We start from the raw sequence: 15532 nt of genomic DNA on the forward strand, positions 1-15532 counted from the left end.
AATTGATTAGACATGATTTGGAAAGGCACATACCTGTCTATATAAGGTCCCACAGTTGACAGTGCATGTCAGAGCAAAAACCAACACCTATGAGGTCAAAAGATTTGTCCATAGAGCTCTGAGACAAGATTGTGTCGAGGCACAAAACATAGCATTACATTTCTACAGCATTGAAGGTCCTCAAGAGCATTCTTAAATGGAAGAATATTGGAACCACCAAGACTCTTACTGTAGCTGGCCAACTCGAGGGTGTAATCGCTGCCAAAGTTGCTTCAACAAAGTACTGAGTAAAGGGTCAGAATACTTATGTAAATTCTGTACACAAATTTGTTTACATCCCTGTCAGTTAGCATTTCCTCTTTGCCAAGATAATCAATCCACCTGACAGGTGTGGCGTATCAATAAGCTGATTAAACAGCAAGATCATTACACAGGTGCACCTTGTGCTGGAGACAATACAACTCTAAAATGACCAATTTTGTCAGGGTATGGGCAGGCATAAGCTACAGACATTGAACACAATTGCATTTGATGGCAATTTGAATGCACAGAGATACCGTGACGAGAATCCTGACGACCATTGTCTTGCCATTCACCCGCCGCCATCACCTCATGTTTCAGTATGATAATGTACGGCCCCATGTCGCAAGGATCTGTACACAATTCCAGGAAGCTGAAAATGTTCCAGTTTTTCTATGGCCTGCATACTCACCAGACATGTCACCCATTGAACATTGTTGGGATGTTCGGGATCGACGGGTATCACAGCGTGTTCCAGTGGAACATCATTCCACAGGCCACAAAAAACAGCCAGATCAACTTTACGCGAAGATGGGTCACGCTGCATGAGGCAAATGGTGATCACACAAGATACTGCCTAGTATTCTGATCCATGCTCCTACCTTTTCTTTAAGGTATCTGTGACCAACGGATGCATATCTGTATTCCCAGTCATGTGTTATCCATAGATTGGTCCTAATGAATTGATTTCAATTGACTGATTTCCTTATTTGAACTGTAACTCAGTAAAATCTCTGAAATTGTTGCATGTTGCGTTTATATTTTTGTCAGGTATATATAACTTATTTTCACCCTCAGCCTTTTGTTTATCATGATTCAATAAAGTTGGTTGCTGTCTGTCGATGGTAATATGATGTCTAAGATGTTAGTCAAGGATATTTACTGATGAACATGAAGGGAAATGCTCAGACACCATTGCTAACCAAAATAAACGGAGGTGATCCTTCACATGGATTAATACATCTAGTGTTTTGTCACTGCTGACACCTGTAACATAGGAGATAATAGTTATTTAATCCATGTGAAGGATTTCTGTTTCTCTGTTGCTCAAGGACATAATTCCCATTTTACACTTCATGGTTTCTAAACAGGTCAAGTTACAGAGAGGAGAGAGGAAGTTGACATTTATAACTTTTTTCAAACAGGGGTTGGAACCGGTTCAGGGAACAGATCCGAAAACCAGAAAATAACAACATTTTTCAAGGAACAGAAACGAGAACGAAAGTGATCTGTTCCGGAACATGGGAATCGGTTAATAACGTTATTTTACGTTCCATTTTTTTTCTCCAGTCCCACAAAAAATGCAACGAAGTCATTATGCATAGCCCTCCAAGTCCTGATGAAAAGTTATTCCAGTGTCTGCCTGCCTGCCTGCCTGCCTGCCTGCTGAACATATTTACCAGTGTGTGTGTGTAGGCTACCTGCCAATTCAGACATTAGGGAGAGATTTTTATTTAGAGAACAGTGGATTAACTTTTTCAATACAACATTTCACATTGTATTGATTAACTACAAAAAGGTAAGACATTTTATTTGAATTCTGGTGTCAGTCTGCACAAACAGATGTGTTAGCTTGCTTGCTAGCTTGTTAGCTAACTCTGGAAAACTCTAGGCAGTATTATGTGTAATGTAATGGAAGTGAGTCATGATCAAGGGCTAGCTCTGGTCCAACCTTAGTTGAGCCAACTCTCTGAAGTTCAAAGACATTCAAATTTCTTTCATTTAAGCCGCTCCTCCGTAGGTAAAAGTCTCTGGTAATGCATGTCATATCAACAAGATGTCCAGCGCTCTCCTCACCCACAAAACATCAGTCGCATATCGACCAGGAAATGATCCATGCACAGCGTACTACAGGTAGAGCCACTCCTGAGCCGCTCCCATGCCAACTAGAGTGTTTACCCCATGCACACAGACCATGCCCACTAAAGTCAATGATCCAGATTTCCTTTTATACTGAGGTGTGAGACTTGTCATTTTTTTGAGCTCTGAGGTATGAGCGAGACACATTACTCAGTTGAGCAGCAGTGGGCAACTCCTTAGATGTAGATACTAATACCACCACAATTACTGTCACTGCTACCGTACAGACAATACTACATAGTTAGATAATACAAGACTAGGCATGTCTCCACTTCGGTTGTCAAGCTCTCAGAGTGTCTTCAGGAACTTATCTCTGATCGTACTGAGTGGCGCTATCTGTTTGTTCCTATGGGCCGCTCTCAGACCCTGCTCTGACAGGAAGACTCTCCGCTCTCCAGACCTCCCTCTGCACTACGCTGCAGACTTGTCGGCCTGCTCAGCCATCATCCGAGGAGACACAGAGGGTCTGGAGAAGGAACAGCTCAGCACACTGCTGAAGACCAAGAAGAAGAGCCAGCTGCTGTCGGAGGCATTCTACCACACCGTGACACGGGACTGCCAGAGATTTGTCACAGACAGAGAGTTCATCACCATGCCTCTCAGCCCGGAGGAGGAAGAGTTCCCCATTGCATTCTCCATGGTCATCCACGAGAAGATTGAGATGTTTGAGAGGCTCCTGCGTGCTCTGTACACTCCTCAGAACGTCTACTGCGTCCACATCGACCAGAAATCATCCGAGGACTTCAAGAGTGCAGTGAGGGCTATCGTGTCCTGCCTACCCAATGTGTTTGTGGCCAGTAAGATAGAGAGTGTGATCTATGCCTCCTGGTCCAGAGTGCAGGCTGACCTGAACTGTATGGAGGACCTGCTAAAGTCACCTGTCCAGTGGAGGTACCTTCTCAACACCTGTGGAACCGACTTCCCCATTAAGACCAACGCTGAGATGGTTCAGGCCCTCAAACTGCTGAACGGAAAGAACAGCATGGAGTCAGAGGTCACCAATGGCTACAAGAAGGGCAGATGGCAGTTCCACCACAACGTCACGGACACAGTGGTCAGGACAGCGGTTAAGAAGACCCCTCCACCAATCAACACCCCCATGTTCTCTGGCAACGCCTACTTCGTGGTATCCAGGGCCTTCGTCCGTCACGTGATGAAGAGTCAGGAGGTCCGGGTCCTGCTGGAGTGGGAGAAGGACACCTATAGTCCTGACGAACACCTATGGGCCACTCTGCAGCGGATGCCCGCTGTCCCAGGCTCCAACCCCCCCAACAGTAAGTACCAGCAGTCAGATATGAACTCCATGGCCAGGGTAGTGAGGTGGAGCTACCATGCTGGGGATGTGAGGAGCGGAGCCCCTTACCCACACTGCTCCGGGACCTACAGGAGAGCTGTTTGTGTCTATGGAGCTGGAGACCTGCAGTGGCTCCTAAACCAACACCACCTTATCGCTAACAAGTTTGACCCCGAGGTGGATGATGTGGCGATCAGGTGTCTGGAGTCATACCTGCGCTTCAAAGCAACACACCGTGTATCATTAAAGACAGTGGAATCTGGGAGTATCGTACCAAAACTATAAATGTTAAAAGGTTGTAAATATGGTAATACACATTTATCTAAAATATATATATTTCTGATTCGTACAGAATATTTCTGTTAGTACTGTATATTTCTGATTGCCATGCTTATTTAAATATGTTTTAGATTATATTGACATGTTTGTTATTTAGCAGACTATTATCCAGAGCATCTTAATATTAGTGATTGTTGTATATTTCTGATGGTACTGAAATGAAGGTTGGAAATTCAGTCATGTATGTTTATTTATGTTTCTTTAACTGTTGGGGTTGCACTGTGGATTGCTGAATGCCCTGTACTGTATTTCCTAGATATATGTCCTCCTGTACTCGTTATTTATTGCACAGCATCGCCATCTATTGGAATGACTTGTCTACCTGGACACAGCAGTACGGTATCCTCATTATAACAGTTATATATGTGTATTCAACCATGCTGGGGGAAAGGTTGTATATCATGATAAGTTACTGATTACAGAATCAGCTAATCTTCTCTCTGTTTTTGTTGTTGTTGTTGGAACCATCATCAATAATTTTTGCACTGCGTACTGTATGTTGACTGTATACCTAAGACATGATTGTATCTAAATTGAGTCCAACATGAAACCCAGTCTTGTCATGTAACTCAGTGTTACTGTAGTATATAATGTATTAAGAATAAATATGCCAACTGTATGTATTGCCAACTACTGTCGTAACTATATGGCATACACTTGGGCAACAGTGTGCTCTTCTGTCCAATCCTTCCTAATAAATACAGACAGTTAGACTGGCGTCACATTCAGTTCTAGCCTCAACCTCTATCTCTTTAGATTGTTCTGTTTTCACATGAAATGTACAGACACAATATGCTCCTTCCAGGCAGACAGACAGGCAGACAGACAGGCGGACAGACAGGCAGACAGACAGGCAGACAGACAGGCGGAGAGAACACATTCAGGGGAGAGGGGATCATGGGAGGGGACATTCGGGACAGTAACTTTTTTCATGCAGGAATCTTACAAAGACATCAGCAGTAAAGCATTTCCAGGTGCTGTGAGACCTCCAGTAAAGCATTTCCAGGTGCTGTGAAACCTGCTCTATTTAAATGTGTGGAGGTCATGTGACCTGAAATTAGGCTCAAATCAAAGAAACTATAAAAAGATATGAATCTCTGTCCTTTCTCACCTGAAAATAAATATTTAAATGCAATGAAGAATATGCATCAAGCCTTAACAGAGTGCCCTAAATACATCGAAGATACAACAGTAACTATGACAACGTCAACATCTCTACGTTTGGCTTGATACATAAAAGGTTATCAAAATTCAACAGAGCATGGTGGACAGATTAGCCAGAGGTTAGAGATCAGAAGGTTGTAGGCTAGTGGCCAATCCTCAAAAAGGGTGTTCATTTGAGATACCTCTACATGAGGTAGAACAAAACACAACCAGATTTGTTTCATATTGCTACATTTTTGTAATTTAGCAGATGCTCTTATCCAGAGGGACTTACAGTTAGTGCATTCATCTTCACATAGCTAGGTGGGACAACCACATATCAGATTCATCTTCACATAGCTAGGTGGGACAACCACATATCAGATTCATCTTCACATAGCTAGGTGGGACAACCACATATCAGATTAATAGAAAGTACATTTCCTCAATAAAGTAGCTCTCAGCAAGGTCACCTTAACCCTATAAGCAAGTTAAGGGGTAAAAAAGTGTTAGCAAAGTATACTTTTGTGAACAAACAGATGTTTTCGGAAGATGGGCAGGGACTCTTCTAGCTTCAGGGGGAAGCTGGTTCCATCATTGGGGTGTCATGACAGAAGAGTTGGGGCTGGGCTGAGTGGGAGCTGCCCTCCTGTAGGGGTGGTAGGGTCAAGAGACGAGTGGTGGCAGAATGGAGTGCTCGGGTCGGGTTGTATGGTTTGAGCATAGACTGAAGGTAGGGAGGAGCAGTTCCTCTTGCTGCTCCGTAGGCAAGTACCATGGTCTTGTTGTGGATGTGAGCTTTGACTGGAAGCCAGTGGAGTGTGTGGAGAGCGTGGTGACATGGAAGACCTAGGGAAGATTAAACACCAGGCTGCAGCGTTCTGGATAAGTTGGGGGAGGTTTGATGGCACAAGCAGGGAGCCCAGCCAAACCGAGATTTGCTGTAGTCCAGACGGGAGATGACAAGTGCCTGGATTAGGACCTGTGCTGTTTCCTATATGAGGTTGAACCATGCAGATGTTGTAGAACAGGAACCTGCAGGAGTGAGTCACTGCTTTGATGTTTGCAGAGAACAACAGGGTGTTGTCAAGGGTCACGCCAAGTTTCTTTGCACTCAGGAAGGGGGACACAGTGGATATGTCATGGAGAGGTCTTGAAGCAGGTAGGCCTTCCCCGGGAGGAAGCAGCTCCGTCTTGTTGAGGTTTAGCTTGAGGTGTTGGGCTGACATCCAAGCTGAGATATCAGCCAGGCACGAGGTGGTGCGTGTTGCCACCTGGGTGTCAGAAGGGGGGGAGAAAAGTTGTTCAGTGTCATCCACATAGCAATGCTAGGAGAGACCATGTGAGGTTATGATGTAGCCGAGTGACTTGGTGTAAAGAGAGAAGAGGAGAGGTCCATCCTCATAGCAGTGATAGGAGAGACCATGTGAGGATATGATGTAGCCGAGTGACTTGGTGTAAAGAGAGAAGAGGAGAGGTCCATCCTCATAGCAGTGATAGGAGAGACCATGAGAGGATATGACAGAGCAGAGTGACTTGGTGTATAGAGAGAAGAGGAGATGTCCATCCTCATAGCAGTGATAGGAGAGACCATGAGAGGATATGACAGAGCAGAGTGACTTGGTGTATAGAGAGAAGAGGAGAGGGCCTAGAACTGAGCCCTGGGGGACACCATTAGTGAGAGTATGTGGTGCAGACACAGATCCTCTACAAGTCACGTGGTAGGAGTAGCCTGCCAGGTAGGATGCAATCCAATAGTGAGACGCCCAGCCCTGAGAGGGTGGAGAGGAGGATTTGATGGTTCATGGTGTTAAAGGCAGCGGACAGAACTAGGATGAGAACAGAGGAGAGAGATTTAGCTTTGGCAGCCTCTGTGACATTGAGAAGAGTCTCGTGTTGAGTGACCCATCTTGAAGCCTGACTGGTTAGGGTCAAGAAGATTGTTATGAGAGAGATAGTGAGAGTTGGTCAGAGACAGCACGTTCAAGTGTTTTGGAAAGAAAAGAAAGAAAGGATAGAGGTCTATAGTTTTTGACGTCAGAGGAGTCAAGTGTTGATTTCTTGAGAAGGGGAGGGACTCTGGCTATTTTGAAGTCAGAGGGAATGCAGCCAGTGGTCAGGGATGAGTTGGTGAGGGAAGTGAGGAGTGGGAGAAGGTCTACAGAGATGGGGATGGGGACGAGCGGGCAGGTTGTCGGCTGGCCAGAGCTCACTAGTGTCGTGTCTTTGCTATCGTTAAATTGAAGACTTATAGTTTTTATCATAGATTCCTATAATTAGGGATTACGCGATCACTTGAGTAATAACGTAATTAATTAACTATGAATTCGAGGGCACCAGGGAAAGTTATTAGATTACAAAGTTATAATTTCCCAATATAACCTTTCAGATATTTTCATATCTGATCAATAGTCTTCTAATTAATGATTTATTTACTCTACCTTACGTCAGTCTCATTCCAAACGTCGTAAATCGTTGATCTGCACGAACCCAGTCTTCACTATGAGTCATCCATACATCAATTGTCTTAAATCATTTATTTATTACTAACTAATTAATTCACAGAAATGCATAAACAAACAAACAAACTTAAAATAGTTACATGAAATGATAGGAGAAAATATGCCCTAGTGGGCTAAACCGGCATGGCGGCTGTTAGACAAAGGGAAAGTTGCGTTCGACTAAGAATTCACTACAGAGTCCATAATTATAACAATTGACATGCTAATCCTTTACACATGAACGCTCACTCATTCGGGAACAATTGCAATCAATATATATATATAGTTACGCTCGGTGTGTGTGTCGTCTTGATCGTTGGAGAGAAGTTAGTTTGTTGGAGAGAAGTTAGTTTCTGTTGGAGAGAAGTTAGTTTCTGTTGGAGAGAAGTTAGTTTCTGTTGGAGAGAAGTTAGTTTCTGTTGGAGAGAAGTTAGTTTCTGTTGGAGAGAAGTTAGTTTCTGTTGGAGATTCGTCGGTCTCTGTCTTGGCTATTGTGGATTGTTCAGAGGGACATTCGTTATAGAATGGATGTTTCGGCGGTTGTCTTTCTTCGCGTTCAATGATACCGAATTCCTAGCTGCAGACTAGAAGTCAATATCAAAGACTTGTTATGATTCGTATAAGAGTTTTAACCACGTGGTATAGAAAGTAATTCTACTCAACCTTCGTTCTCCTCCTTGGAGGATAAACATGGTCTGGGGTAATTTCTTAAGAGTTGGCTTTTATTCAGATAGCAGAGAGGGGTGGTCCCATGGTCTCTGACCCATACTGGGCTCAGGGCGGTCCTTGGATTTAGTTCAAATCAAAAAGGTATTTGTATTTTTCTTAATTAAACAGTCCAAAATCATATTACACAATTATACAAACAGTATCATACTCACTCATTCATTTTATACAACAAACAGATGTAAACCTCATATCTGAGGTTATTATATAAACAGCGGTATGGTAGTGTGGCCAACCCGTCTCTCCTGAGTTTCCCACATGGGGACAAATGGACTGGTTCATAGCTGGACTCTTCCACCGATCTTTATACTTTTGCAGGAATATGAAATATGTTTGTACCTCAAGTTCTGTGAGGTGGAAGAGAATTCCTTTGTCCTGAAAGTTTACCCTCTGTCTTATACTGTTTGTGGTGGGGAGATTCTCAGGAATTTACGACATCTCTCTGTGATCACCGCATGGGTTGTGGTGGAAAGGGAGAGGCAGGGAGAGGGGGATGGGGTTTGCAGTACCCAAGCAGGCAACATCATGACACTAGTCACAGGATTTCATCTGGAAAGAGAGGGGAGAAAGAGGTCAAGGCGTAGAGTAGTTCTGTGTGAGTGGAACAAGTGAATAAAATAGGCTGAGTGAATGAGGAGCGGATGTCGTCAACCTTATTTTCAAAGTGGTTGACAAAGAGGGAGGAGGAAGGGGGAGTGGGGTTAACTTCTTATGGCTGGGTGGCAGTATTGAGTAGCTTGGATGAAAAGGTGCCCAGAGTAAACTGCCTGCTACTCATGCTCAAAGGCTAAGATATGCATATTATTAGTAGATTTGGATAGAAAACACGTTGAAGTTTCTAAAACTGTTTGAATGATGTCTGTGAGTATAACATAACTCATATGGCAGGCAAAAACCTGAGAAAAAATCCAACCAGGAAGTGGGATATCTGAGGTTTGTAGGTTTGCCTATCCAATATACAGTGAGATATTGGTCATATTGCACTTCCTAAGGCTTCCACTAGATCAATCAAGTTTATTTTATATAGCCCTTCGTACATCAGCTAATATCTCGAAGTGCTGTACAGAAACCCAGCCTAAAACCCCAAACAGCAAGCAATGCAGGTGTAGAAGCACGGTGGCTAGGAAAAACTCCCTAGAAAGGCCAAAACCTAGGAAGAAACCTAGAGAGGAACCAGGCTATGAGGGGTGGCCAGTCCTCTTCTGGCTGTGCCGGGTGGAGATTATAACAGAACATGTTCAAAATGTTCATAAATGACAAGCATGGTCAAATAATAATCAGGAATAAATGTCAGTTGGCTTTTCATAGCCGATCATTAAGAGTTGAAAACAGCAGGTCTGGGACAGGTAGGGGTTCCATAACTGCAGGCAGAACAGTTGAAACTGGAACAGCAGCAAGGCCAGGTGGACTGGGGACAGCAAGGAGTCATCATGCCCAGTAGTCCTGACGTATGGTCCTAGGGCTCAGGTCCTCCGAGAGAGAGAAAGAAAGAGAGAAGGAGAGAATTAGAGATAGCATAATTAAATTCACACAGGACACTGGATAAGACAGGAGAAGTACTCCAGATATAACCAACTGGCCCTAGCCCCCCCGACACAAACTACTGCAGCATAAATACTGGAGGCTGAGACAGGAGGGGTCAGGAGACACTGTGGCCCCATCCGATGATACCCCCGGACAGGGCCAAACAGGAAGGATATAACCCCACCCACTTTGCCAAAGCACAGCCCCCGCACCACTAAAGGGATATCTTCAACCACCAACTTACAATCCTGAGACAAGGCCGAGTATAGCCCACAAAGATCTCCACCACAGCACAAACCAAGGGGGGGGCGCCAACCCAGACAGGAAGATCATGTCAGTAACTCAACCCACTCAAGTGACGCACCCCTCCTAGGGACGGCATGAAAGAGCACCAGTAAGCCAGTGACTCAGCCCCTGTAATAGGGTTAGAGGTAGAGAATCCCAGTGGAGGGGAACCGGCCAGGCAGAGCCAGGCAGATCGGCCAGACAGTCTTTAGAACATTGTTTGATGTTTCTACTGTGAGGAATGAGGGAAGGAAAGCTCTTTGAGTCAGGTGTCTGGCATGAGCTGAACATGCGCGCTCACGTGAGAGCGACCTGCTTTCCATTGCATTTCTGAAGACAAAGGAATTCTCCGGTTGAAACATTATTGAAGATTTATGTTAAAAACATCCTAAAGATTGATTCTATACATTGTTTGACATGTTTCTACAAACTGTAATGTAATTTTTAGACTTTTTGTCTGACCTGCACGTCATGAATTTGGATTACTGGACTGAACGCGCGAACAAAATGAATGTATTTGGACATAAATGATGGACTATATCGAACAAAACAAACATTTATTATGGAACTGGGATTCCTGGGAGTGCATTCTGATGAAGATCATCAAAGGTAAGTAAATATTTATAATGCTATTTCTGACTTCTGTTGACTCCAAAACATGGCAAATATCTTTATGGCTTATTTGCGCTGTACTTAGATTATAGCATGGTGTGCTTTTTCCGTAAAGTTTTTTTGAAATCTGACACAGTGGTTGCATTAACCCCGTTCCGCTAGCGGAACCCCTCGCCAACAGCCAATAAAATTGCAGGGCGCCAGATACAAAACAACAGAAATCTCATAAATCAAATTTCTCAAACATACAATTATTAGGCACCATTTTAAAGATAAAATTCTCGTTAATCCAGCCACAGTGTCTGATTTAAAAAATGCTTTACAGCGAAAGCCCCACAAACGATTATGTTAGGTCACCACCAAGTCACAGATAATTTTTCCCACCAAAGAGAGGAGTCATAAAAAGCACAAATAGAGATAAAATGAATCACTAACCTTTGATGATCTTCATCAGATGACACTTATAGGACTTCATGTTACACAATACATGTATGTTTTGTTCGGTAAAGTTCATATTTATATCCAAAAATCTTATTTTACATTGGCGTGTTAGATTCAGTAGTTCCAAAACATGCAGTGATATTGCAAAGAGCCACATGAATTCACAGAAATACTCATAATAAATGTTGATGAAAATACAGCTATTATACATTAAACTTTAGATACACTTCTCCTTAATGTAACCGCTGTGTCAGATTTAAAAAAAACTTTACGGAAAAAGCATCATCTGAGAATGGCGCTCAGAGCCCAAACCAACCAGAGAAATATACGCCATGTTGGGTAGTCAACATTATTCATATTATTCATATATAAATATTCACTTACCTTTGATGATCTTCATCAAAATGCACTCCCAGGAATCGCAGTTCCACAAAAAATGCTAATTTTGTTCGATAATGTCCATCATTTATGTCCATTTATGTCCAATAGCTTCTTTTGTTAGGGCGTTTGGTAAACAATCCAAAAGCGCGATCTGGTCGATTCGGACGAAAAGTTCAAAAAGTTATATTACAGGTCGAAGAAACTTGTCAAACTAAGTATAGAATCAATCTTTAGGATGTTTTTATCATATAAGTTCAATAATGTTCCAACCGGAGAATTCCATTGTCTGTAGAATTGCCCTGGAACGAGAGCAACCTCTCAAGTGAAAGGCTGTAGGCAGACTCCTGAGTAAAACATCTCCCATCCGGCCCCCTTCACATGAGCAGCCTGAAACTATGTTCTAAAGACAGTTGACATCTAGTGGAAGCCTTAAGAAGTGAGAAATAACCCATATTCCACTGTGTATTCGATAGGGGTGAGTTCAGATATCCCCAGGTCTTTGCCTGCCATATGAGTTCTGTTATACTCACATACATCATTCAAACAGTTTTAGAAACTTCAGAGTGTTTTCTATCCAATACAAATAATACTATGCAAATATTAGCATCTGGGACTGAGTAGGAGGCAGTTCACTCTGGGCACGCTATTCATCCAAGCTACTCAATACTGCCCCCAGCCATTAGAAGTTAAACAGGTCAACATTCACAAGGCTACAGGGCCAGACGGATTACCAGGATGTGTACTCTGAGCATGTGCTGACCATCTGGCAATTGTCTTCACTGACATTTTCAAACTCTCCCTGTCTGAGTCTGTATACCAACATGTTTCAAGCAGACCACCATGGTCCCTGTGCCCAAGAACACTAAAGTAGCCTGCCTAAATGACTACCGACCCGAAGCACTCACGTCTGTAGCCATGAAATAATGGTGTTGATGTGAGCCATTACCAACCTTTCAAAGCACTTCATGGCTACAGACGTGAATGCTACGGGTCTGTAGTCATTTAGGCAGGTTGCCTTAGTGTTCTTGGGCACAGGGACCGTGGTGGTCTGCTTGAAACATGTTGGTATTACAGACTCAATCAGGGACATGTTGAAAATGTCAGTGAAGACAGAGGGAATAACTACACTGTTTGTATTTGGCCATATTCCCAGTTACCTTGCCGGTAGCGGGACACCAGCCGACAACATCCGGTGAAATTGGAGGGCGCGCAATTCAAGTAAAGTATTGTAATATTAAACATTCATGAACATACAATTGTCTTATATCACTTAAACGCATAAATTCTTGTTAATCTAACTGCGTTTTCTGATTTCAATTAGGCTTTACAGCGAAAGTATACCATGCGATTGTCTGAGGACGGTGCCCACATCAACATATTTTTCAACCAGCACAGGCTTCATAAAATCACAAATAGCAAATAAATAAATCACTTACTTTTGAAGATCTTCCTCTGTTTGCAATCCCAAGGGTCCCAGCTACAACATGCATGGTTGTTTTGTTAGATAAAATCCTTCTTTATATCCCAAAAAGTCAGTTTAGTTGGCACCATTGATTTCAGTTATCCACTCGTTCAACATGCAGGCAAAGGAGTCCAAAAAGCTACCACTAAACTTTGTCCAATCAAGTCAAACAACGTTTCTATTTAATCCTCAGGTACTCTAAAATGTAAATAAACTATAATGTTTTAAAGTAGTATGTTCAATAGGAAAGCAAAATTAGTAAGTGTGCGCGCTCTCCCTCCCGTGCTCTTCTCACCAAAACTCCAAATTCATGCTTTTTTTTTTTGAAAGACAAGCCTGAAACCTTGATTAAAGACTGTTTTCTTCTAGTGGAAGCCAGAGGAATTTCAATCTGGGAGACAGATTTACATAGAAACAATAGGTTTCCATTATAAGTGCCTTGGACCTAAAAAAAATAAAAAATATTCCGGTTGGATTTTCTTCGGATTTTCACCTGACATATCAATTCTGTTATAGTCTCAGACTTATTTTAACAGTTTTAGAAACGTGAAAGTGTTTTCTATCTAATGCTACCAATTATATGCATATCCTGGCTTCTGTGCCTGAGTAACAGGCAGTTTACTTTGGGCACGTCAGTCAGGCGGAAATTCAGGAAACTAGACCCTATACCTAACAAGTTTTAACCCTCGCAAGGCTGCCGTTCCAGACGGCTTCCCTAGCCTCGTCCACAGAGCATGCGCAGACCAGCTGGCTGGAGTGTTTTTGGGACATATTCAATCTCTCCCTATCACAGTCTGCTGTCCCCACTTGCTTCAAGAGAACCACCATTGTTCCTGCATACAAGAAGGCAACTGAACTAAATGACTATCGCCCAATATCCCTCACTTCTGGCATCATGAAGTGCTTTGAGAGGCTCGTTAAGGATCATATCACCTCCACCTTACCTGTCACCCTAGACCCACAGTAGTAGTCCTGATTACCAATAATGACGAGACAGCCTACAGGGAGGATGTGAGGGCCCTGGGAAAGTGGTGCCAGGAAAATAACCTCTAACTCTACATCAACAAAACAAATAAGCTGATCGTGGACTTCAGGAAACAGCAGAGGGAGCACGCCCCTATCCAAATTGATGGACCGCAGTGGAGAAGGTGGAAAGCTTCAAGTGCCACGGTGTACACATCACTGGCGATCTGAAATGATCCACCCACACAGACAGTGTGGGGAATAAGGTGCAACAGAGCCTCTTCAACCTCATGAGGTTGAAGCAATTTTTACAGATGTACAATTGAGAACATCCTGTTGGGCTGTATCACCACCTGGTACGTCAACTGCACCACCCGAAACCACAGGGCTCTCCAGAGGGTGGTGCGGTCTACCTGTCCTCCAGGACACCTACAGGTCCCGATGTCACAGGAAGGCCAAACAGATTATCAAGGACATCAAACATCCGGGCCACGGCCTGTTGACCCCGCTATCATCCAGAAGGCGAGGTCAGTACAGGTGACTCAAAGCTGGGACCGAGAAACTGAAAAACAGCTTCTATCTCAAGGCCATCAGAATGTTAAATAGCCATCACTAGCCGGCTTCTACCTGGTTACACAACCCTGCACCTTAGAGGCTGCTGCCCTACATAAACTCAGCAAAAAAATAAACGTCCTCTCACTGCCAACTGTGTTGATTTTCAGCAAACTTAACATGTGTAAATATTTGTATGAACATAACAAGATTCAACAACTGAGACATAAACTGAAAAAGTTCCACAGACATGTGACTAACAGAATGGAATAATGTGTCCCTGAACAAATAGAATAGAATAGAATGCCCGCGGGCCTCTTGCCTAAGCACTCCCTAGGTGCCTTCCCCTTCCCCCTGGGAACAAATGATACAGAATAATACAAACTTAAGGAAACAATAAACCAAAAAACAATCCTTTTGACATACACCACTGCTCGCATTGGCGCGTGCAAGCAGTGTGGGTTTCTAAATTTATTTTGCAACGCTAAGGCACGTTCATGCAGATGAGCAGGGACCCTGGGCATCTTTCTTTTGGTGTTTTTCAGAGTCAGTAGAAAGGCCTCTTTAGTGTCCTAAGTTTTCATAACTGTGACCTTAATTGCCTACCGTCTGTAAGCTGTCAGTGTCTTAACGACTGTTCCACAGGTGCATGTTCATTAATTGTTTCTGGTTCATTGAACAAGCATGGGAAACAGAGTTTAAACCCTTTACAATGAAGATCTGTGTTTGGATTTTTACGAATTATCTTTGAAACACAGCGTCCTGAAAAAGGGACGTTTCTATTTTTGCTGAGTTTACATATCAAATCAAATCAAAATAAAATAACATTTATTTATATAGCCCTTCTTACATCAGCTGATATATCAAAGTGCTGTACAGAAACCCAGCCTAAAACCCCAAACAGCAAGCAATGCAGGTGTAGAAGCACGGTGGCTAGGAAAAACTCCCTAGAAAGGCCAAAACCTAAGAAGAAACCTAGAGAGGAACCAGGCTATGAGGGGTGGCCAGTCCTCTTCTGGCTGTGCCGGGTGGAGATTATAACAGAACATGGCCAAGATGTTCAAATGTTCATAGATGACCCGCATGGTCAACTAATAATATTGTTACGTACGCCTCTAGGAAGAGGGAACGTAACACCCTGCTACAACT

At 43.2% G+C, this 15532-nt stretch overlaps 1 protein-coding gene and 1 long non-coding RNA gene across 2 annotated transcripts in view; both read left to right on the forward strand.

Annotated features, from left to right (window-relative positions):
• The first annotated feature begins 1479 nt into the window (after positions 1-1479).
• Positions 1480-15532, forward strand: part of LOC139584145 (uncharacterized) — a 44882-nt gene continuing 30829 nt past the window's right edge. The window contains exon 1 of the long non-coding RNA XR_011676719.1: positions 1480-1819. This is a non-coding gene — a long non-coding RNA (uncharacterized lncRNA). The remainder of the gene's footprint in view (positions 1820-15532) is intronic.
• Positions 2206-4489, forward strand: LOC139584144 (beta-1,3-galactosyl-O-glycosyl-glycoprotein beta-1,6-N-acetylglucosaminyltransferase 3-like). The gene has a single exon (XM_071415666.1). It carries the CDS (start codon positions 2423-2425, stop codon positions 3737-3739), a length of 1317 nt encoding a protein of 438 aa, XP_071271767.1. The 5' UTR covers positions 2206-2422; the 3' UTR covers positions 3740-4489.

The sequence above is a fragment of the Salvelinus alpinus genome, chromosome 9 (genome assembly GCF_045679555.1).
Source record: "Salvelinus alpinus chromosome 9, SLU_Salpinus.1, whole genome shotgun sequence".
NCBI classification, from domain to species: domain Eukaryota; kingdom Metazoa; phylum Chordata; class Actinopteri; order Salmoniformes; family Salmonidae; genus Salvelinus; species Salvelinus alpinus.

Excerpts from the sequence above, each read along its gene's own strand:
- LOC139584144 (XM_071415666.1), top strand. The coding sequence starts at position 2,423 with ATGTCTCCACTTCGGTTGTCAAGCTCTCAGAGTGTCTTCAGGAACTTA.